Source organism: Haliaeetus leucocephalus, unplaced genomic scaffold, assembly GCF_000737465.1.
Source record: "Haliaeetus leucocephalus isolate CR32 unplaced genomic scaffold, Haliaeetus_leucocephalus-4.0 Scaffold254, whole genome shotgun sequence".
NCBI classification, from domain to species: Eukaryota; Metazoa; Chordata; class Aves; order Accipitriformes; family Accipitridae; genus Haliaeetus; species Haliaeetus leucocephalus.
In genome coordinates, this window is record NW_010972690.1 from 277,027 (window position 1) to 300,184 (window position 23,158).

At 36.5% G+C, this 23,158-nt stretch overlaps 1 protein-coding gene across 1 annotated transcript in view; it reads right to left on the reverse strand.

The window, feature by feature from the left end:
- CNTLN (centlein, centrosomal protein) overlaps positions 1–23,158 on the reverse strand; it is a 197,384-nt gene that overhangs the window by 118,179 nt on the left and 56,047 nt on the right. Inside the window, exons 7-8 of the mRNA XM_010568763.1 lie at positions 13,861–14,023; positions 3,715–3,909 (exon numbers count right to left, since the gene is read on the reverse strand). Of these exons, the coding sequence (XP_010567065.1) occupies positions 3,715–3,909; positions 13,861–14,023 (358 nt within the window). The remainder of the gene's footprint in view (positions 1–3,714; positions 3,910–13,860; positions 14,024–23,158) is intronic.

The following is a 23,158-nucleotide window of genomic DNA, read 5'->3' on the forward strand; positions in this document are numbered from 1 at the left end:
GAAATTAATCAAACCCCACAGGTTTATGGTTTGAAAACTATTTAAAATGGTTTTGTTCTGTTCTTTTTTACGGTGTAGTGTTAGCATAGATGTAACTAAAAAGACTTCCAAATTCAAAGATGCCTAATCTCTCTGATCAGAGAAAAGGTATGTGAGAGCTGCTGTATGCGCATATGCGCACACACTAAGATGTAAACAGAAGTGTACTGTAAAGCAGATTCAAATTCTTCATCATGCGCATTACCAGAATAGTCAAAATAAAATCAACCAAAAGTCTGCCCTCACAAACACAAGTGCCACACTGATTAGAATAAGATTACAACATTTTAAAAGGCATATTTTACCCCTAGTGAAAGAAAACTGAGATATTCTTGCTAATAAAGCAAACAATATAAAACTCATTTTTGCCTGACTATAATGTAATTTCAACAGCAAGAATAGTCCAAATCCAGGAAGAAGTATGTGTTAACATATGCAACATTGACATATAATCTTCCTGGGTAGTGAAAATCTGAAGAAGATATATTAGTGCTGTCGACAGACCGTTAGCATGTCCCACAGGATGAACTTTCAGCAAGCCATGAATCTTAACATGCTCAAGAAATCAGTACTTTACAGCAGAAATACAATTGCCATTTAAACCAACTTCCTTTTTTAGGAGAGATTGTTTTAAAAAATAGTTACAGGAAAACTAGTAGATGCCTACATTGCTTTGGTTATGTTGTTAATTAAGCATCTAATCCAAATCCATCCTATTCTACTGATGTTGCAGTCAAGAGACAGTAGAATGAGTTAGGTTCTCTTAATCACATTTAACTTCAGACCTTCACAAATGACCAGGATTCTGGTTATCTAACAGGTCACAGAAGTAATGATAGGTAATCACTTTTTTCCCCCTGCAGAAACCTCAGCTGGGTAACCACACAATAATCATTAACTTTCTAACATTTATGCAAGGTAGTAAAGTTGGTAAAGGGAAATTTGGCTGTCATCAAAATGCAGCCAACAATGAGCATTATGATAGCTTCCCAGAAGGCACACTCTGGACTTTCAATCAGCACAAGATTGCATGTCAACAAAATTTGGGATATTTGCTATAGCAGAATGGAAGACTGTTAGTCAAGAGAAAATATTAAGTATGTTAAGCACACTAGCACATACTGCTTAACATCTCTCTTCTCCTACAAATCTAGCAACTATGGACGCTTCCTATACACATTTCCTTCCCTGTGAGGCTGCTTCAGTAACACTAATAATTTGTCCCATTACAGCCTGTTTTAAGATTAATTTACTGAAAAATGAAGGTTCATACATTGCACTTATTTTACTATATTACATTGATTATCATAAGTTGTCTGCTTTTACTTCCTACCATGTCTTTTCCACTACCTTTGGTAAATACCTGACTGAGATCATGACAGATCACATAAATGTTCAGCTGATGTATTTCTGTAGAAGGTCAGATTGAACCTACATCCATTAACAAAACAGCAAATTCTCTGAATAACCATGACAAGTACACTCCTTCAAATACACTGGGAACAGGGAGAGTGCCAGAGAGTCTAAAAGGCTAAGATAGCATCAAAATGGAAAAATAGCAGAAAGCCAACAGAAGGAAAATAATTATTTTTACCCATGTTCACCATTAAGTAATTTATGACTGCTTCATAACTGGATCCTAATTTACATAGAGCATACTGGTTAATGTACTTCAAGTGCAGACACCAGTAGAAGGAGACATAGAATAAATCAACAAAAGAAACAGTAACAATTCACCCACATTGGATGCGATTCATTTAAAACATCCCAAGGAAATCAAGTATAAAGTTGAATCACCAATTGCAGATTGTCACTGGCTTCTGAAGTAGTCTTACTTTTAACCTCAGAAATTTCCTAAAGTTCTTTTAAGAATTAAACAAAATTGATCCGAGTGAAATTGTCTACTTGGATTTGAAATGGATTTCAGCAAAGTTCCACACTAGGAGCTCTTAAAGAAAACGAACAGCTGTATTTTAAGGGCACAAAAAAATCTTACAGTTAAAGAATTGCTTTAATTATGAGAAATAAGTAATAGCAATAAATGCTTAGTTTACTCAGTAGGGAAGAGTCACCTGTGGTGTCCTATATGCTCAAAAATACAGAAAAGTAGGAGGCTAGTGTAGTAACAAAATTTTCTAATACTACTAAGCTATTCAAGATAATAAAGACGAAAGCCAATGCCAAATATTTACACCAGGTCCACATGGGATACGGCATGACTGTGTAATAAACTGTCGCACAATATCCAGGCTAGACAATACAGGTGCTGTTCATGGAGGAAAGCATTCTAACATGACTTCACAAAGACAACAAAGGCCTCCTTAAGATCAGGAAATATAATCCAGAGATATAATAAAAGGTTTTGTGATAAAAAAATTAAATAGTCTGACCACACTGAAAAAAACTCTTTAGAGCAATACAAGATGATGAAAGCAGAATGATTTATTCAGAAGTACAGTCTTGAGCATTCAAAAACCATGAACCAAAGCTATGTTTAGAGCAGTAACAGCTTGAGACTAATTTTATAATGTTTCAAAAAATCCACCAAAATCTTCTAAAAAAACCCCAACGCTAATTATTTCTAAGATTCAGAAAAAGGTCAAAAATATATCAAGAGGTAAACACTCCACAAGAAAGACTTAAAAGAATGTATTCAATCATTTCTGAAACAAAATTATCAAATCATTAAATTAAGGGGAACTTTAAAAATCATACAAAATATGGGTTAAGCATTTTATGATAAACACTTAAGTAATTAACTCTGGAATGACTATCATGAACACATCCAGGATATACTGCACAAACTTTGAGGAATTAAACACTAAGATTTTTTCTAATATTCAAGTTCCTTTGGGCTCATGAATATAGTACTCGATTACAGATCTACCTTACCTACACACACTGTTTTGCATTTAACGAGCATTATCACCTTAACTATTTTGCCTTTTCTGCTTAATCAAGGGAAAGAGTGCTAGTAAAACTGAAATGCATAAGTACATCTCATTGACAAATCTATGGAAGGAACTAAGCAAGTTTACAAAACCATTGTGGGTAGATCATTTCAAAGCCTTTCAAACTCACTTTAAGTCATAAATTGGCCTTTGGAAAATGTCAGGGGTATGTGTACATGTAAGATCTGGCACACTTGTAAAGTTGGAGGCCTGCTAGTACGAGTGACAGATTTATTATAATAGTTCCAAATGACACATTAAAAGCTTAGACATTTTTAGACAAATATTTCCTCCCACCATAATACTTTCTTTAGATCTATGTTCTAAAGTTTAGTTGCATGGTCAGGAACAATGAAAGAAGACCAATAGATCTCACTTTCACAGAGGAAATGTGGAAACTTCACAGTTTTTTTCTAGGAATTTTTTTTCCAGGAACAAAATCACTTTGGTTTTATTTTTATTTTTGGTGTCTTTGTTAGAGAATATAAATGAGAGTCTTGTTGAATACTGACACCATTACTCAGGTTTTTTCCTAGGACAGATTTAATTGTGAAGTACCTTCTATTAGCAACAGCAGAAATAGTTACACTACTGCAGCAGCATAGTTGCACAGTTTTTCTTAAAAAAAACCCAACAACCTGCAATTTCCTTTAAAACTCTCTGGTACAGACGCTTAACTTTAAATATGAAGGAACAACTTTTATTATTCTAGAAGTGAACTCACCTGTACTTCACATTTTGGAGAAGAATTCTGACGTACTGCATTTAAAGCACCACGAGCCTGCTGAAGTTGCTCTTGTAACTGACAAATCTTTTGATCTTTTCCAAGTAACTGATCCTGAAGAGAGGCACAGCTTCGCTGCAGTTGAACTTCACTTGTTTTAACAGTTTCAAAACATGAAGTCAATTCATTATAAAGCTATGAGAGGGGAGAAGAGAAATAACAGGATTAAAAATAACTTTAGTAAAGATAGCCATATAAATAGAGAAGTAAAGAAAGTATAATTTCAGCAACTTATCCACAAAGATCACCCTCTCTTTTTTACGTTTTGACAATTCTTTCAGACATCGTGTCCTCCTGCCTCCTGTCAAGCTCTATACACTTGAAAGTACTGATTGCAATAATCACTGAAATTTAAGTCTGAAAGAAGGTTTTTCTAGAAAAACACAATTTACATTACAATATTATCAGTTTCAGTTGCTTCTTTATGGCATTTGTGAATAGAAATGGACACCTAAAAATCAAGATTTATTTTACTTCTTGAACGGTTCATATAAAATACAGAAAATACAAAAGAAAAAAAAAATCCCTTACTGAGAATAGCCAAAAACTTGAAACATCTGTCCTGGGAATGAAATTAAAGGAGTAAGAATACCAAATACCATCCTTGTCTTTTATAGAGTAGTTTGATCTTTTAAAACTAACATTTTTAATATAGCATGGATAGCAATACAGTGAATCCACTAATGCTTACTACATTTTGCATGAAGTGTAAAATGGTTGTTTAAATAATTATTCTGTGGGAATTTTTTTTACATTAAGTATAAAACCCAGAGATGATATTAGAATTTCCTATCCCTTGCTATTGCTCAACTGTTTTCTCTGAAACAAGAATATTGTATATATTCGGCACTCACTTTAGAAGACATTCCATACACACAAAGAATTTCTAGAACAACATCTAAGTAATAACTAGCACTACATGCCATCTAACTGACAAAAAGAACTTATTTTGCAAGAATAAGAGAACTTAACAACCACCCCATACCTCCGTTTTTACCCTTTTTTCCAATATAAACATCTGAAAAATGTTTAAAACAAAACCAGCTTATTAAAAAAGTTTGAAAATTAAATTTGTAGTTGAAGAACAACAGTACAGATTCTGAAGGAAATACATAACTCTACATCTTTACTACCTAAGCATACATTCCTCTCTCTCTTCATTTCAATCCTTCATTCCTTTTGTCCTTTTTTCTCAAAATAAACAATATTCCCTCCAACTATTTATTCTACCATATAATAATCTGTAGAAGGCATGCACATACTTGTGCAGCTGACAGTTTTCTTCAGAAAATCCATTTCTGCCATTCCAACCAAAAGAAACTAAATATGAAAATCAGAACTTCCAAATCTATCAATAATGTTTGTAAGTACAAGGAACTGACACAAGTCATTTTACTTGTAAAAACATTATTTCACTCTTCATTTTACTTTTTGTCTTGTCAGCTTTACTTAAATGATACACTTCTTTCTCCCTTTCATCTGCTTACATTGCTTAGAAGTTAAAGCCTTTGAAAAATAATCACAACTTTTAGATTTGGAAACTGTCTACCTAACACTTTTTGAGGAATTTGGAAACAATAATCTCCCTTCCCTTCCTTCTTCCTATCATTTTTTACTCCCATGGGCTCTCAAAATCCAGTTAGGACAAAGTAAATTACTTCTTGCCTATTTCCAAAGCAGATCAAAGATATGACTCTCAGGCAAAATTAATTCAAAGTCCAGATAGATTGTTATTTTGAAGGACTCCGAGTCTTAAAAATTAAACTTTTGCATGGAAATTTCTGTGCCTACTGAATCCTTCTTATATATTTAAGAAAGCTTACATCACCTCTAGAAATGCAAGTTCAAAATTAGCCAATTTCTTATGGAAATCAGTAAGTATCTCATAGGAAAATAAACAGTTCATTTATCAAAACCCATGCATTTTTAGAGAAAGTCCTTCCAAACGAATGGAACATCAAGACACAGTTACTTCCAGCTATAAATATATAAGCTCATTAGCTAGATCATACTGGTATGACAATTTGCTGGTTTTATGACTAGCAGCACTTAAGCGGTTATAATTATAGTATCTGAAAGGTAACATCCTAGTAAGATGAATGGAGAACATCAAAAATATGATGCTTTTTTCTAGCTGGCAGCCACATCCCCTAATGTAGCTAATGGGTATTTTTGGTAGTCAGCATTTGTCAGGACAAGACAAATAGCATGTCTTTTTACTTGCATAAACTTTTCCAACCTTTCCTGCTTTGAAAACAGCAATAACAAAACACATACATTTCAAGTATAAAACTAGCTATGCGCATAAAACCACATTCACATGATTCATCTTTTTACATTAAGGTTTTGGGGGGTTTTTTAAACCCCACCAATGTATGGGTTTATAGGAGTAAGATTTTCTTTTTTTTTTTTTTTCTCAAGGTATTGAACATCAGGAAATTTCAAAATGAAAATAATCTGTATGAAACGAAATAGTTTTATCTACTGTCCACAGATAACTAGAAGAGCTTCCAAATTTACATTTGGGTCCCTATCTTTTGTTTTATGGCCACGCACTCTTTTGTGCAATAAATACATGCTTAATGTTTATATTGGATTATTTGGGGGGGGGGGTTGCTCATTTCTGACCCTGTTTTACAAGAGGCATATTTAATCACACCGCAGTAAGCACATTCCTGAACATACAGAACTGTACAACACAGTGAAACAAGTCTACCATTAACAAAGATATAGAAAGTCAGGTGTAGAGACAAGACGTAAAATGGAGATCAGAGGACTAGAGATGGAACATTGGGTAGAAAACCCAAAAGAAAGAAAAATGTATTGTAAATTATTTATCTCAGAACTAGTAAGCTTCACAGAGGAGTGAAATCTTGACTGTACATAAATGAGTGGTTATACCTTACATGAATGTCAGTAAGACATTTACCCAGGAACAAGAGATTTACTCAAGGAATTGTTTAATCCCCAAGAAGAGATATATAAAAAAAATTTATGCTTACAATATAGAAAGAAAAAGGAAAATATTTAAAATCATTCTTTATACATTTTAGGAAATTTGGTAGTTGAAAAAAGAAGGCAAAAAAAGGCAACAGGCAGGGACATAAGACTGCTGTGCAAAAACTGTTGCACTGAATGTATTTTCAGAATCTCGTTCTAATGCCTTAGATCTGTCCTTTCTCTGACAGGCAACCTAGACTGTTACAGGTGAAGGTACTTAAAAACAAATAAAAAAAGATTAAAAGTTTCTGAAAGCAGTACGCTGTAATAATTTTAGTCAATATGACACAAGAGCATTATTTATCAGTCAGGAAGGAAAAGTAACTTAGCTGAATTACAAAAAATAAAGTATCCCATATTTCTCAGCTACCCGAACAATCTCCTAAATAGATTCAACTGATTTTACCAGAAAACACTTTTTGCTAGATCTTTGAAGAGTTACTTAAAACAGAAAACTTCATTAGAATAGGTGTGCTTAATGTCATCAAGTAACCTAAAAATGCCAGACCAAAGCTAGGACTTCCAGGAGAACCAAAAGATGTGACTTTAATGCCTGCTCACATGTGATAGAAAATATTTAACAGCCTGATAATGGTGGGGTGAGGTAAAGTACTGACATACATTAAATATGTGTGATGACAAAATTAAGTTAGGTCGGAGCAAGGAAAGCTGAGGAATTCCAACAAAACCCAGTAAAACTAAATAATCAACCCATGCTATCTATTGTGTTGCATGTTAGCCAGAATCATAGTGTAACTGGAAAAAAAACTGCAGAGTGAAACAGTTGGCAAAAACGACCAACGCTAACATTATACAAGTGTGCAGGATTTATTTTAAACTAGGTTTAGACTGCTCCTGTGTACTGAATGCCAATTAATGTCTGGGACACATTTTTGGTTCCAAAATAATTTCCAGTTCCGTAACCCAAAAGGCATTTAGTTAATGGTCTGATACACTTTTCTATGATCTCAACTAAAGCACAGAAAGTGGGGACATCCAGGAGATTTCTTTCAAAAGTATACTCCTGTGAGGAACTAACAGTAAGGTAGATCTGTTAAAATGCAACAGTAGCCTCTTATATACACTGAGAGTAAAACAAATATTCTCCTACATTAACTGTGTAATCTAAATGCTCACACCCTAAAAACCAGTGTATTACAGAGACCTGAGTAAACGAATCCAAACATACAGTAATATTGAACATATATTAATGACACAGATGAAAAAAAGTCTACATTAAGACACAATAAAACTATGAGGGAAACTATTACAGCACCATTGCAGAAATCCAGTTACAAGATGTTTATAAGAACTTTAAAAGAACAAGGGTAGAAATCAGCTGGAGGAGCTCTACGGTGAAACTGAAAAGGCGGTCCAGACAGACTATATGCAGCACATTCGTGGCATTTAGTTTTAAAATGGAAGATCAGACGTAGAGTGATTTTTTTTAAGATGAGAGACCATGAAGCTTACCTGTGATACAGGAGAAAAATGTCAGACACAAGCGAGAGGTTAAGAACAAAAACAAAAGAAAGTAGAGAATGGACGTAAGTAACATCAGATAACAGGCAAGCAAGAGTCACTAGTATAAGCTAAAACAGAAGATTGGCTTTCCTCAACTTTATGGTAGTATGTAATTGCAAATACCACGGTTGTTTTGCAAACCATGTAAAATGGGTAACTTCAGCAATATACCTTCTCAAAAATAACAGAAAAAAACATAAAAGAAAAGGACATTTCTGTCTTTTTTATTAGTGTAACTACTGCAAAAATTCAAACTGATGAGTGTATTTACTTCAATGAATCCAGTACTTCCCATTTCTGGGCTGCTTTTTTGAACATATAAAATTTTTGACACATTTCTCTCAGAAATACTGTGTTTATCAGCCACAACTTCTCTATGAAATGCTACCAAAACTTATTTAGATTTCTTCTCTCTGTATAGTTTACTGTCAGCGAATATTCAGCAGGCTTGTGAAGAACACCAGTCCTAGTTAATGCAGAAAAATGTTAATAATTCATACTGCAAACGGTATTGTTTAAAATCCTCCATTGTGGGACCAATCTGATAATACACAAAATTCAGATAAATCATATAATTCTAACTCTGACCAAAATTGGCATTACTCACAAAGATATTTAAGCAAGCTTACTCTTAAGATTTTTCTTCCTTTCTTGGTGTACAACTCCTTTTGCACTGTGTCACCAGTTTACGTGATTTCTTTCATCTACAGCTCTCATATTGTAAAAAAATATTATCATTGCCAGAAACATTAAGACAACGGTTTGCAAATATTAGTGACAGATTTAGAATTATAGGTTATTTATAATTTATAATTCTAATACTTAAGCAAATACTTAAGCATTCTGCAGATACCAATCTACACCATTGGACACAGGAACAACAGCACACTAAGAATATCAGTACAGCGTTTTTCAAGCATGAAAATTATCACCCATGAGTGCAGAGTTTAATGTCACCCTGAGAGAACCAGAATCTACCCAGGATTTCTTCAACTTCAACCTATAGGCACATCTAATGCCAAAATCTACTTGCTAGCATGGGACCAACTGTACTGGTGTTTGGTATACAAGAAATAAACACACTAACGTAATCAACACATTTGCCAACAAGTGAGAACAGTATTAGAGCTAGACCTAAAGTGTAAGATAATCTTTGTTAAAGATCTGAGATTCTCACAGCTTTCACAGACTGTCCTGGTTTCAGCTGGGATAGAGTTAATTGTCTTCCTAGTAGCTGGTACTGTGCTATGTTTTGAGTTCAGTATGTGAAGAATGTTGATAACACTGATGTTTTCAGTTGTTGCTCAGTAGTGTTTAGACTAGAGTCAAGGATTTTTCAGCTTCTCATGCCCAGCCAGGGCACAAGAAGTTGGCACAGGACACAGCCAGGGCACCTGACCCAAACTGGCCAACGGTGTATTCCATACCATGGGACGTCCCATCTAGTTTAGGAACTGGTAAGCGGGGGGAATCGCCGCTCGGGGACTGGCTGGGTGTCGGTCAGCGGGTGGTGAGCAATTGCACTGCGCATCATTTGTACATTCCAATCCTTTCATTACTACTGTTGTCATTTTATTAGTGTTATCATTATTAGTTTCTTCTTTTCTGTTCTATTAAACCATTCTTATCTCAACCCACGAGTTTTACTTCTTTTCCCAATTTTCTCCCCCATCCCACTGGGTTGGGGGGGAGTGAGTGAGCAGCTGCGTGGTGCTTAGTTGCTGGCTGGGGTTAAACCACGACACAGATAAAGTGGACTACAAAAATGATGATTCATTATTAGTGATGTGGGCTTCAGCATATTTGACTGGACAGTTTTTCTCAGTTCTTACCGTGTGTAAAAGAACTTATGTTTTTCATTCCAATTTGAGGGAGAACTTTCATTGTTACTACCATCTACACATCTATGTGGTTTTAGCTTTTATTTGTGAATTTAATGCTGCTTGCATAAAAATAAACATATTATATGATTTTTAACTACGATTAAAGGTTGTTGCAGTCACAAAAAAGACTGGAAGTGGTAAAATTTAACCTTAGGATGGCAAAGTCAGTAACTTGAAATTTTTATTACAATTTCTCAGGCTTGAAGGAAAGCAAACTATTTCCCCACACTGACACCATGAGAAGGACTAGCAAAGGCAACTGCAGGCACAACATCCAAAAATGTATCTGACACTACCCTATTTTTATCTACTTTCTGGTGCACTTAATGCAGACTTCCGCAATGCCTCATAATTGAAAAACTCTTACTGTGTTTTCTAATTATGCCAAAAATCTAACTATTGAGCAATGCTTTTCTTTATCACAGACATGTGCTGTACCACTATCCACAGTATTCTCTATTTGAGAGCTAAGTTCCAGGACACGAATTACATTTTCCTATTTAATGACAAATAACAGTATCTCCACTTCACTAAAAGGGCCTTCCAATAAGAGATTTTTAATCAGTATGATTAACAAAGAACTTAAAGGCCACATTAGATCAAGGGAAAGTACTGTATTATAAAAACAAAGGCCCTAAATTGTAAATTTCAGAAAACTGTGGTAAGCTGGCTAAGGAGTTCAGAATCTCTTCTTGTCTTATTATCCCCAGTATTGATTGAAGTCTCTCCACCTTGAAATTGTTGGTGAGGACAAATCTATTGAGTCTCATTAAATCCAGCACAGGAATGAAGTCCCCAGAGTATTTGGGACCACTAAAACAGATACTGTACATTTTAGAAAAATATTCCCTGTCCTTAAGGATGAGAACTACAGCTGCAATATGAAATAGATACCAATTTGTTTCCATAAATGCTGTAACGTAAAGGAGTTATTGTAGAACACAGCACCCTTAAAATTTGTACTTAAAGAAAAAAAAAATGTAGTAGTATGTCCAGTCAACAGATCTTGATAAAACAGATTACAGATCTTCACATGTGTATGCTGCCCACTACAGCTAGACTTGGAAGAGAATTTGTGGTCCTCAATGGATTTACACATAATCCAGTGCAAGTTCATGACCTTGATGTGGTTTATCAGAAATAGTTTTTGTTTTATTCAGTCTACTGTTTCATGCTACACATTAACATCAGCACAAAAGTCGGTTCTTCCTAAATGGTAGACTGTTAAGATGAACTTGGAATATGTGAGCCAACCACCTCGGCTGAGCTATAGCATGTACTGCCTATCTGACCACTAACCGAGAGGTCATTGATCTTGCTGTAAGGGACAATATATCACTGGATGTACACACTGATAGGCTCAATGCCATTTGGAGCAGTAGGAAAATATTCCTTTGTGAATATGTTTATGGAATAGCTGACACATCCTTATCTAGCTGTTGCAGCCTGCATATTATTAATGCATGGAAGACAAACAGAACACACATTTGTCTGCAATAGTTTGCCTTTCTCATTCAAGGGAAAAATAGGCTTTTGTATTATTTTTATAGATGCTGAGCCCTGCTGTGACTTCAGTAGGACTGCACATCTTGTGATTTGGAAAATGCATGTTACTTTGAAGCAACTGCGGTTGGGTATTTTCTACAGTTCTTCTGATCAGAAGTATAGAACAGGATTGTCATGATAAAGGAACTCCTTTTCCCCTCCTAAGTTCTCTCAACTCAATTTGCCACAAACATTAGTAGATCTATTCAACTGTGACATAGGGAACTCAACTTTTTTTTTAAAATATATACTTTTTTTTTTTAACATATCTTTATAAAACCCAAAAAGAACAGAATTTTTCCAGGTCATTAGATATTTTGGTATTTTACAAAAAGACAGCTTATCAGTTCCACAATAGTAATTTGTCAGAATATTTGAGTTGACTTTTGCTGGTTTAAGAGGCAAACCTTACTCCTCCATGTAGGAAAAATACTGAATTCAACACCTCCAAACCAGCAAATTTTAGGGTCATCTGTGAGTTGGAAGTATTTGGCAGCTATCAAAAGAAGGGGCTTATCTTCAAAACCACACTATTCTTGTTCTTGTTGCATGATCAGCTAAGCAGAAGTCTTAAGCTCTGCTAAGACAGACCAAGAACTGTGAACCAGCTTTCTGAAGCAATTCGCAATTTTGAGCCAAGCCCAGTTTAGAAGCGGCCTGCTGCTATAGCTATATAAGTATACCCACCAATTTTCCATAATACATAAGTAACTTATTATAGCAAAATTATTTTTCATAGGACAGGTCAAACTCCCAAACTGAAGTAATACTGGCAAAATCCTATTGTGCAAGGTAAAGTGACCATTATGAAGAGTTTTGTCATGCTTTGAAACAGTCTCATGAAAACCCAGTTTTATTTTTCTTCATATGTTGTAGAACTAGTCTGGAAGAATAGGGTCTTATAAACACTGATGAGGAGAGTTCATATTATCTTCATTGTGCCTTAGAATGAAAAATGAAATAGCAACTCTTGATACCTACATTCTGTATTTTTTATTTTTAATTCTATAATGTACTTTGTCTTGACCCAGACAGGCAGAACTCTCCCTGTCTTGTACGCGCTCTGAACAACTTTGATGGAAGTTTACCTGTAGCTTGGCTGTGCTACTATTGTAGTGAATAAAAGACTTAAAGTCTATCGTCACCACAGTCAATGATGAACTTGCACAGAGTTAAGTACACAAGAATGTGCTGGGCACTATGTGCTATAAAATGCTACCCAAACACATCTTTAGACACCCAGTACTGATTCTGGCTTGACATAGGCCTAGTTTCACAATTTTATCACAAACTGCATACTCAAGTAACATGATAAAGGGAAACACCTGTTTTCTGAAAAAGCAGTGACAGTACGCAATTTGAGAAAACAGTTCCAAGATTGGTAGAAGGTACATGAAAGTTGTATATACCACTTCTTCCTTCCCAATGTTTCTAAAAAGGAAGGAAACATATCCTCTGTATTTCTTACAGATTGAAAAACACATCCATACTATTTGTTACACTCAAAAAAGTACTGAGTAGTGCACATGTGACAGTTCTTCAGAGTTAGAGTTTTTCCTGGCATTCATCAAAAATATGAATCTGTTCTGTAAATGTTAAATATAGTTAAATTGTTTTGAATTAGTTATCTATTTATCTATTTTAAAAGCTATTATGGCAGCAATTTTTCCAGTTAATTTTGATAGAGCAGGTTTTTGCATCTTAAACCAGTAAAATTGTTTGAGATTCACACAAATACATTATTTACAAGTGAAAGGAATTTCTTCTTGTAAATTAGCCAAAACAAATTGGAGAATTTAGTAATTGAAAGCCCTAGGAGAAGAAAAAGAAGAACACAGGTAACACAAAATTACATAAAGAAATTTATATGCTTGGCAGCTCACTCCTATTTTTCTTCAGATACAACTAAATCTTAATTTTTAAGGCTCATCAATTCAATGGAAGCAAAGGGCCATATATGCTGGTATGCAATTAAGCCAATAAACTGTTATTCTGCCAACCATATTTTAGTAACAATAGAGATCCAGAGATCTAAAGGATGCAGCACTACACAGTGCTTTGATTAGTCTGTCCATTGATATTGTACAGATGGATATTAAAATGAACCTTGTGATCATAAAGCAGAATGACATACTTTTTGATATGATGTTGTTTCAGCTGTGTGAGCATCTTCTTGGTCTTTCAGTACTTTTTGTGTATCAGTATTGAGAGCCTGAAGCTGCTTTATCAGCTCAGCCTGCTGTGCTGTATGTTCAATGTTTTGTCTGTAAAGATTCTGCAGCTGCTGTAACTCCTTCCTGTGCAAAACAAGCAATAAAGAGAAATTAAGAAAAAGAACAACAATGACCTCCGTTAAACAATTGTGTTCAAATAATTTTATTGTAGATAACGAGCTTCCTATTTTCATTTATTTTTGTCAATTGCCTTATAAACACTAGAAGTTATATATAAAATATTTATCACATCCTCTTGTGAAATATCTACAAAACAGTTAAGTTTCAAAATGGAATGCCTTTCAATTTCCCTCTAATGCTCTAACTGCTCTAAAATAAATGGATTTTCACTACTGCATCAACACTTTCTAATCAATATTCAGTTAACTCTTAGCAGTAAGTATCAAAATGTAAAATATTTAGAACTGTAAATGGACTGTAAAATAAGTTGTTTGTTTGTTTTTTTTTTAATTAGAACTATAAGAAAAAAAACCCCACATTTTTCTTAACTTGCAAAGTATGTGTAAAGCAAGTCTCTCTTCTGAAATGCATATACTTCCTGTCTGCTGATAAATTACTTTTTGTCTGCAGGTATAGCATACTGCCAACTATAAGCAAAGTAAACTTTGGTGTGTACTATATAACATAACAATAAAAGCTCTATAAACACATTAAAAGGAATCGTAACGCAACCATAGGATAGATCTACTATAATAAGTCTCCTTTAGAATTTTACTGTAGTGCTGATAGATCTCAAATTAAGGCGCAAACAAAGATCAATAACTACTACTTATTATAAACAGTGATTAAAAACTTGGAATATTTTCTGTAACACGTTAAAAGCTCAGATGACTCCATTAATCCCTTTTATACATTTTCTACTTAATTTCCTGTTTAATTCGCAAGCATATTTCACACTAGTATTACATACAGATACTGAAATATAAGTTTATCACTCCAACTGACTTTCTTCCTTACTTCCTCAGAGAATTTTCTTGGTGACCTCCAACACACACGCAACTTCTCTGTGCCTAGAATTATCATTAACAAGAGTTATCATTACATTTTTGTGCTACTGCTGGAGATGTCCAGGCAAATATTAGCATACAAAAGGTAAGCAGCAATACCAGCTTCATTGTGTTTTCCTGAGAAATCACAGAATGATGAAGAAACCATTTTAAAGGAACTTTCCAAAAAAACATTTCTTAAGACCTGTGCCACTACTTAATATGTTGATTATTTGTTAAAGGTACAATATGTCAATAATTATATAAAAATTGAAATTACATGTACCACAATAGCAGTCAGACAACTGAATGTTGTTAAAAAAGCACTATTTAAAAAAGCCTGTTAACAGGCCAATACAGGAGAAGACTTAAGGACATGCTTACTTAACAGTATTTAAATCCTACCTTTCTCAATGAGATGTAAGGTAGCTTCTCAAAATGAACAACAGTAGAGGTGCATTAGGGACTCTTTATGTAACAAAACCAAAGTGCAACTGCAGAACGTACTTCATATGTAGTAATTTAATTGTTAACAAGCACAGCAGCCGAAATAAGGACATAGCGATGCATTAGCACTTTCCAACAGGCCTTTTACATTAGCCTTTTACAACAGGCTTCCAAACAAGCCCTTGCTTCATTTCCCTGACTGTGAGTATGCAGTAGAAAATGACACATCTTTGCACTGCAGTTAAAACACAGATTATATTAATTTTGCACAGGTTCTCCACCCAGATCTTCATTTTGCTGTGGAAGGGAAAAACACGGGATAACACTGAATCCTCAGATATTGTTGGAAAAGTTGGTAGTAACTGTTGCCAAGACCACTCTGCTATATTTCTGCTCTTTAATTTGTATGCAAACATCAATGCAGTTATCTGTGTCTGTCACCTGAGAATGCATAGTATTATGTGTTCTCTAATGGTCTGCCCACAAACAGTATTAAGGTCAATGGGAATCTTTTTTGTTGACTTTATCAGGCTTTGAGTCATACCCTAAAGGGGAGGGGATGGGGAGGAAGCTAAACCTTGCAGCCACCCAACTGCAGCACAGTCAGAACACATATTAACATGTTTGTTCACGTTAAACTCAAGAGTTTTTAAACGTAAGGAAACTCAGTCACAGTTCCCTTACACCACATTTTAAAAATCAAACTTTATTTCTTCATACACGTATCCTGACTTGCTTTATTTTTCTTTTTTGAGTAAAAAGTTATACAAACCAAAATAGTTGCAATCTGAAAAATTCCTGAGACAAAGAAATACACAACCACTGTATTTAACTTGCAGTTGTACGTTACAGCTGCTTTTATCCTCTTTATTAAATTAGGTACTATTTTTTCATTGTAAATCCACAAGGCGAACATTCTTTTATTTCATTTTTACACAGGAAGGATGAAATTATGCTCAATCTTACCAGGAATTATTCAGCAGCAATGGTACAATACAAATACATTCACAGAATGAAGCACCTTTGGTAACAGACAGGCCAACGTGGTGAGGGGAGCTTTAAACTAGAAATGGCTGGGGACAGACATGTTGACCAAGCAACAAGCAAGGGAGCTGTGGCCTGAGCTGGCAAGCAAAGGGCACAGGTTGGTGTGGACAGGAAAGACCTTGTGATGAACAATATGAGGCTCAGGGAGGACCACCTCAAGTGTATACACGTAAACAAGGGAGTGATGACAGGACATCAGGATGGGGGAGGCTCTTAAGCGTTCCTAGGAAATAAGCGCAACTCTGTGCCCATTTGAAGTTGCTGTTCAAATGCACACAGCATGTCCCCATAGAGGATGACAGGAGGAATTAAGAGACCCGTCTGCGGTTGCAGGGCTCACTGGGACCACAGAGACAAGGTGGGATAACTGACATGACTGGAGTGCTGCCATGCATGGATACAGGCTCTTTAGGAAGGACAGGCTGGGATGGCAAGAATTTGCCCTTCATGTGAAAGAGCAGTGTAAATGGATGGAGCTCTGCCTTGGGATGGGCAATGAGCCAGCTGAGAGCATGTGGGTCAGGTGTGGGCAGACCAATGTGGATGACATGGTGGCTGCCTGCTGATCCTTTCTGATCAGGAAGAAGAAAGAAGTCCTCTTTAGAAAACTGGAAGAAGATTCATGTTTGCAGGCCCTTGTCTTCATGGGGTACTTGAATCACTGCAGTGTATGCTGGAGGGACAACACAGCAGGACACAAGCAATCCAGGAGGTTTCTGGAATGCTTTGATGATAACTTCTTGCCACAGGCAATCAGCAGGCTGATGAGGGAAGACACATTACTGGACCTCATACTTACAAACAAGGAAGAACTGGTCAGGGATGTAAAGGCCAGGGGCAACCTTGTCTGCAGCCACCTTGAGAAGATGGGAGTTCAGGATCATGAGAAGAAGGAGAAAGGCAAAAAGCAGATTCACAAGCCTGGCTTTCAGGAGAGCAGATCTGGGCATTTTCAGGGACCTACTTGGAAGAATCCAATATAATATCAGCCTGGAGAGAAGAAGAATACATGAGAGCTGGTTGATTTTCAAGGATCACCTCCTCCAAGGCCAAAAATGGTACAATAGTCCATTCCAGCGAGCAAGAAGTCAAGCAAAGGTAGCAGGAAGCTTGCATGAATGAACAAGGATCTCCCCTGACTAAACTCAAATGTAAAAGGAAGGATACAAGATGTAGAAGCAGGGACAGGAGACCAGGAGGAATTTAGACATTGTCTAAGCATGCAGGGATAGGGTTAGGAAAGCCAAAATCTGTGTGGAGTTCAATATGGTGAGGGACATGAAGGGCAACAAGAGGCTTCTTTAAGTACATCAGCAGCAAAATGAAGACAAGCGATAAAGTGGGTTCACTGCCAATAACAGCAGGGGCTCCAGTAGCAAAGAACGTAAAAAGGCCAAAGCACCCAATGCCTTCTTCAGCTCTGTCTTTAAAGGTAACATTTGCCTCCAGCAATCCCAGGTCCCTGTGACTCATAGTCTCAGTGGAGGAGGATCAGATCAGGGAATACTTAAAAAAAATGGACATACACATGTCCATGGGACTTGATGTGATGCACCTATGAGTGCTGAGAGAGGCTCAATAATCTTTGAAAGGTCATGGCTATCAGGGGAGGTTCCTAAGGACCGGAAAGCATGCCACTCCTATGTTCAAGTAAGATCTGGAAAACTAGAGCAGTCAACCAGGCCTCAGTCCCTGAGAAGGTGATGGACCATATAAAGGACAAGAAGATCATTGGGAGTACTCATCATGAATTCACAAAGGAGAAATGAGGCTTAACCAACCTGACAGCCTTCTCTGATGAAATTGCTAGTGCAGTGGATGTTGTTTATCTTGACTGTACTAAGGCTTTTGACAGTCTTTTGAAGAAATGGTTATAGTCTATACCTCATCAGTCCGTCTAAGTGGACAGTAAGGTGGACTTGAACCTGGCTGATTGTGATCAACGGCACAAAGTCCAGTTGAAGGCGAGGCAATAATGGAGTATCCTAGGGGCTAAAATTGAGGTCAACACTTTTTCAGATCTTCATTAATGCCTTGGACAATGGGACAGAGTGCACCATAGCAAGTTTGCTGATGACACAAAACTGGGGGCAGTGGTTGTTTCACCGGACATTTGTGCTGCCATTCAGAGGGACCTCAACAGGCTGGACAAATGGGCTGACAGGAACCTCATGAAGTTCAACAAAGGGAAGTGCAAATTACTGCCCGTGGGGAGTAATAACCCCATGTACTAGCACAGGCTGGGGACTGACCAGCTGGAAAGCAGCTTGTCAGAAAATGCCCTGGGGATCCTGGTGGACACCAGGTTGAGCACGAGCCACTAATGTGCCATTGTGGCAAAGGCCAGTGACATCCTGAGCTGCACTGAGAAGAGCATTTGCGAGCAGGAGGAGGGAGGTGATTTCTCCCCTCTCTTCAGAAGTGGTAAGACACATCTGGGTGGTGTGTCCAGTTCTGGGCTCACCAGCACAAGAGAGGACATACTGGAATAAGTCCAGTGAAGGACCACAAAGATGATGAAACAATTGGAGCATCTGCCATACATAGAGAGCCTGGGAAGGCTCAGACTGTTAGCCTGGAGAAGGGAAAGCTCAGGGGAACATTATCAACATGTATAAATACCTGATGGGAGTCTATAAAGAAGATGCAGACAGACTTTTCTCAGTGGTGCCCAGTCACAGGAAAAGAGGCAATGAGCACAAATAAAAAACACATGGAGTTCCATTTAAACATAAGAAAAATGTTTTTATCCTGTAAGAGTGGTCAAACACTGGAACAGGCTACCCAGGGAGGTTGTGGAGTCCCCATTCTTGGACATACTCAAACTCAGCTAGACACCATCCAGGGCAGCCTGCTGTAGTGCTCAAGCAGAGGACTGGACCTGCTGGAGCAGCAGGACTACACAATTTCCAGAGGTGTCTGCCAGTCTGAACCACTCAGTGATTGTGCGCTTCTGTTACTAATTTGCTTGCAGCATGCTCAAAGAGTATACAAAATCAACGCCATGATAATCAGAAAAAACAGTTACAAGATAAAAATTAATCTCTGATCAAAATATCTATTAATACGCTTACTCAAATGAGCAAACTACTAAGCACTCTACAAGAGAGACACCTGCCTGTCACTGCAGCAGGGTAAGGATGTCCAGTCCTAAAGAAAATGATACTCTCAGGTAAGCATGTAACAGAAGAAATAGTAAAAAATTGCAAATTGAATGTAACAAAGGTAATGAGTGGCATTTAAAATATGTGCCTATATACACACCCACATAGATTTATGCATATATGCATCTATACATACATACACAGATATGTAGAAATATATACATCTACATGGAAAATATATAAATTATATGTGGATGCATACATGTACACACACAACTAGGATATATGTATACAAATATAAGCACATATTGATAAAATGTTTCGATATACTGTACACTCTAAACACAAACACAAACCTAAAAAAAAGACACCATCAGCAGCACTAATCAAAAAAACAATATTCTCTCAGCTAACCACCAAAATTGAAACACCTACTAGGTCTATTTTTTCCCTGCCACCCCACCCTCCCCATAAACAAATACACCTTGATACACTGAGAGTATTTAACTCCATTTAACATTGAAGTCACCAGATATTACTGAGAAAAAACAACACCCCTCTGTCTCTAATCTAACACCTGAAGACCGATACAATGGGAAACCAAGAAATTTACAGAAAGCAAGCTGCACTCTTCAAGTCATAAGGAACAGCCTGCCATAAAAAATAGTCAGGATTTTCTCAAGTCAACATAGAAGAGCATAACTAAATTATTTCAGCTGCTAAAGTAAGATTACAATCACCTTAGCAGATTTTTGCTTTAAACATTGCAAGGTTGACAGTACATGACGACACTACAAACTAGATTGCAGCAAGGCTCAAAGATTTGACACCTTGTCCTGCCAATAACAGTATTTAAACAGTATCCTTCCTATTGTTTAGGGTAGAGATAGCTCTGGTGCTCACATCTGACAAGAGTAGGAACTAAAGTTTCCTCCCATCCTTACAGGATAACATTAAATAAAACCTTTATGTCCTGCACATACCAACAGTTTAAGAGTAAACTGTGGCTTCCCAGAGATGTAAATGAAATGAGTAGCTACTGTCACTCCAGAAGCTATATAACTGTGCCGCAAATAAAGTTAATGTTCATCATACCCATCACTTCTGGTGATGCTGTTGGCTTTCTATCACCACCACAGTTTTGGAGAATAGGATGGCATTCTGAGTACCTCAGCTACCCCCATTACCAAGGGAATATAAGGGGGTTTGGCGTAATTCAGGAAATCTCTAGATTCCATTACCTGTAGCTTAGAAATACAACATAGTGACAGGCACTATGAATTATGGCTTCTCAGAGGAACGGCATAGATACTATGAAATGGTTTACAGCACACAGCAAAGAATAACCTGAAAATCCCAGAGCACCAAAATAAGGGCTGAGTAGAAATCCGACTGCCTCATAATTTACAGCATGGAGGTAAACAGCAACAGCAGCGGGGTGGGGGAAGGGGGTGGGGGAAATAATTAAAAATAAAGGCACAGTATTGTTCTGAAAGACGTGGTTGTAAAATGATGGACTAGAAATTAATCAAAGGAATGTTGTCATGCTACACACTTCCAGTAAGAACACAGGGGCAAGAAATTCTAATTCATTTTAGAATAGAGCTTACTATATTTGAAAACAGTTTAATATTTCCTAGATACCTGTGACAGCATGGCTCAAGTCCCAGTGAGTCAAGCAAACCTCTCGAGTTTGATGTTCAGAGTTCCACCAAAGCTCTGGGCCAGTGCAACACAGACCACCAAGTGCTCAGCAGTAAACACAAAGTTCTAAATCCTGACACTTAGCATAACTTTAAAACAAAAAAAATTACAGAGATGCATTGGAGTTAATCTTCAGAAACAAACAGCAAGATTTAATGTTCTTCAAGAACATGAAAATTGAAAGGCTACCAGGGACTCTAAATAGATCCAGAAAATCTGTGCTGAACGGAAACATGAAAAATATGACAAGGAAATGCGCTTCACAGTTACTTCAGGAGTTTGAAATTAAACCCAGTGAGATGAAGAGTGCTTTGCAAAAATAAAGCCAGCAAAAAAAGGTTGTGACTTCTTGAAAACATCCGCTGTGCATGATGGACCCTGTAAATACTGTCTGTTCACTGCTCTTAGAAAATTTATCTTCCACACCTCAGAAGCATGTGACAGACTTTTACTGACACTGGGTGGGATTTTCAAAAACACCCGCTATTCTGTAGGGCCAGAGTTAAAGTGGAGTACTTCTTCAAAATTTTGGTCCCCACTATTTTGCTGAAAAAGACTGCCCCTTAAAGAAAACAGTTCTCTTAATGTCTACAAAAAGTTACTGTTAAACTGAAAAAAGCTTTTACTAACAAACTGACAGATATGCAGAACAGAGCAAGAAGTTATGACTGCACAAGAAACAGAGCACCAGACCAGTTTACACGTTGACCCTTAGAGACTTTCTTTTGCAATTGATTTTAGCATCTACTGTAAAAATTTCACAGTATTACCAAGGTGTCAGCTGAAGGAGTGTTTTTCTGGATCTGCCTATACTGCATACAAAAGAAGACACCAAATGAAGAAAGCCAGTTTTCCTTCCTTTTTTCCTCCAGAGTTTGTTTCTAATAATTACAGCTGTGGTCCTGGTCTGTGTTCAAAAAGGGGGGCAGGCAGCAGACTGGGAGAGACAGACAGAGCAGTGGGGAGAACAGAAAGATTTGCAAATCACCTTGTCTTTTTCAGGTCCAAAAGTTTGAAACTGATGATGGGGAAACTGGAGATAGTCAGGTAGATGGGGTATTTTCCACACTATTAGCCAAATAATTTTCTGCCAGCATTAAATGAAAACTGAGCATTCAATTAAAACTTTTATAAGACTAAGTTTTAAACAAGGATAACAACAAAAAAATTAGTTATCAGCTACAAAAAGAAAAAAGCAACAACCAAATGCTTCAGTCATTAAGTCAACAGTTCTAAGATCGCAGCCTAGGAAGATGAGAAGATGTAAAGACTTTATTTTCTGCTCAAATTTTTTCCTTTAATTCTGGAGGCTTTGCTTGCTTTAATTTAAGTAAGAGTTTGGCTTTTGTCTACACAGACTTTTATTTTGACCTTTTTTTTTTCATTAAGAACAAACATAAAAATAGTTTTACCTATGTACTGACACCTGGGAAAAATAAGGAGAAACTTCGGTATTTTGTACTACAAAAAAATACAGGATATTTGAAATTCTTAGTTTGTATTGCTAACTACTGAAACTGCTGCCTGAAACTGTGAATCTTATATAAGCCATTTAGCAGAAACCTTCTTTTTTCGTAATAGAAATGTCAACAAGAAACTTGTAGCTGAAGACAGTTCATTAAGAAAGATTAGCAGACATTGAATTACAATGATACTGATCAAATATATACATATATAACATGTCAAGTATAACTCACATACTAGTGATATGGTAAAATACTATCATTCATCACAATGTCAGTTAAGTAACTGGGAAGGAAAACATCTGAGCACACAGAAAAACATGTATCATCAGTTTGCCAAACTGTTTTCCATAAATTTAGAAGGAAATGGAAAAACATACAGAAAAAGTCTTCAAACACTTCAAAATAAGTATGTTGTCCATCTTTTTGTTACTTCAAGTTCAGACC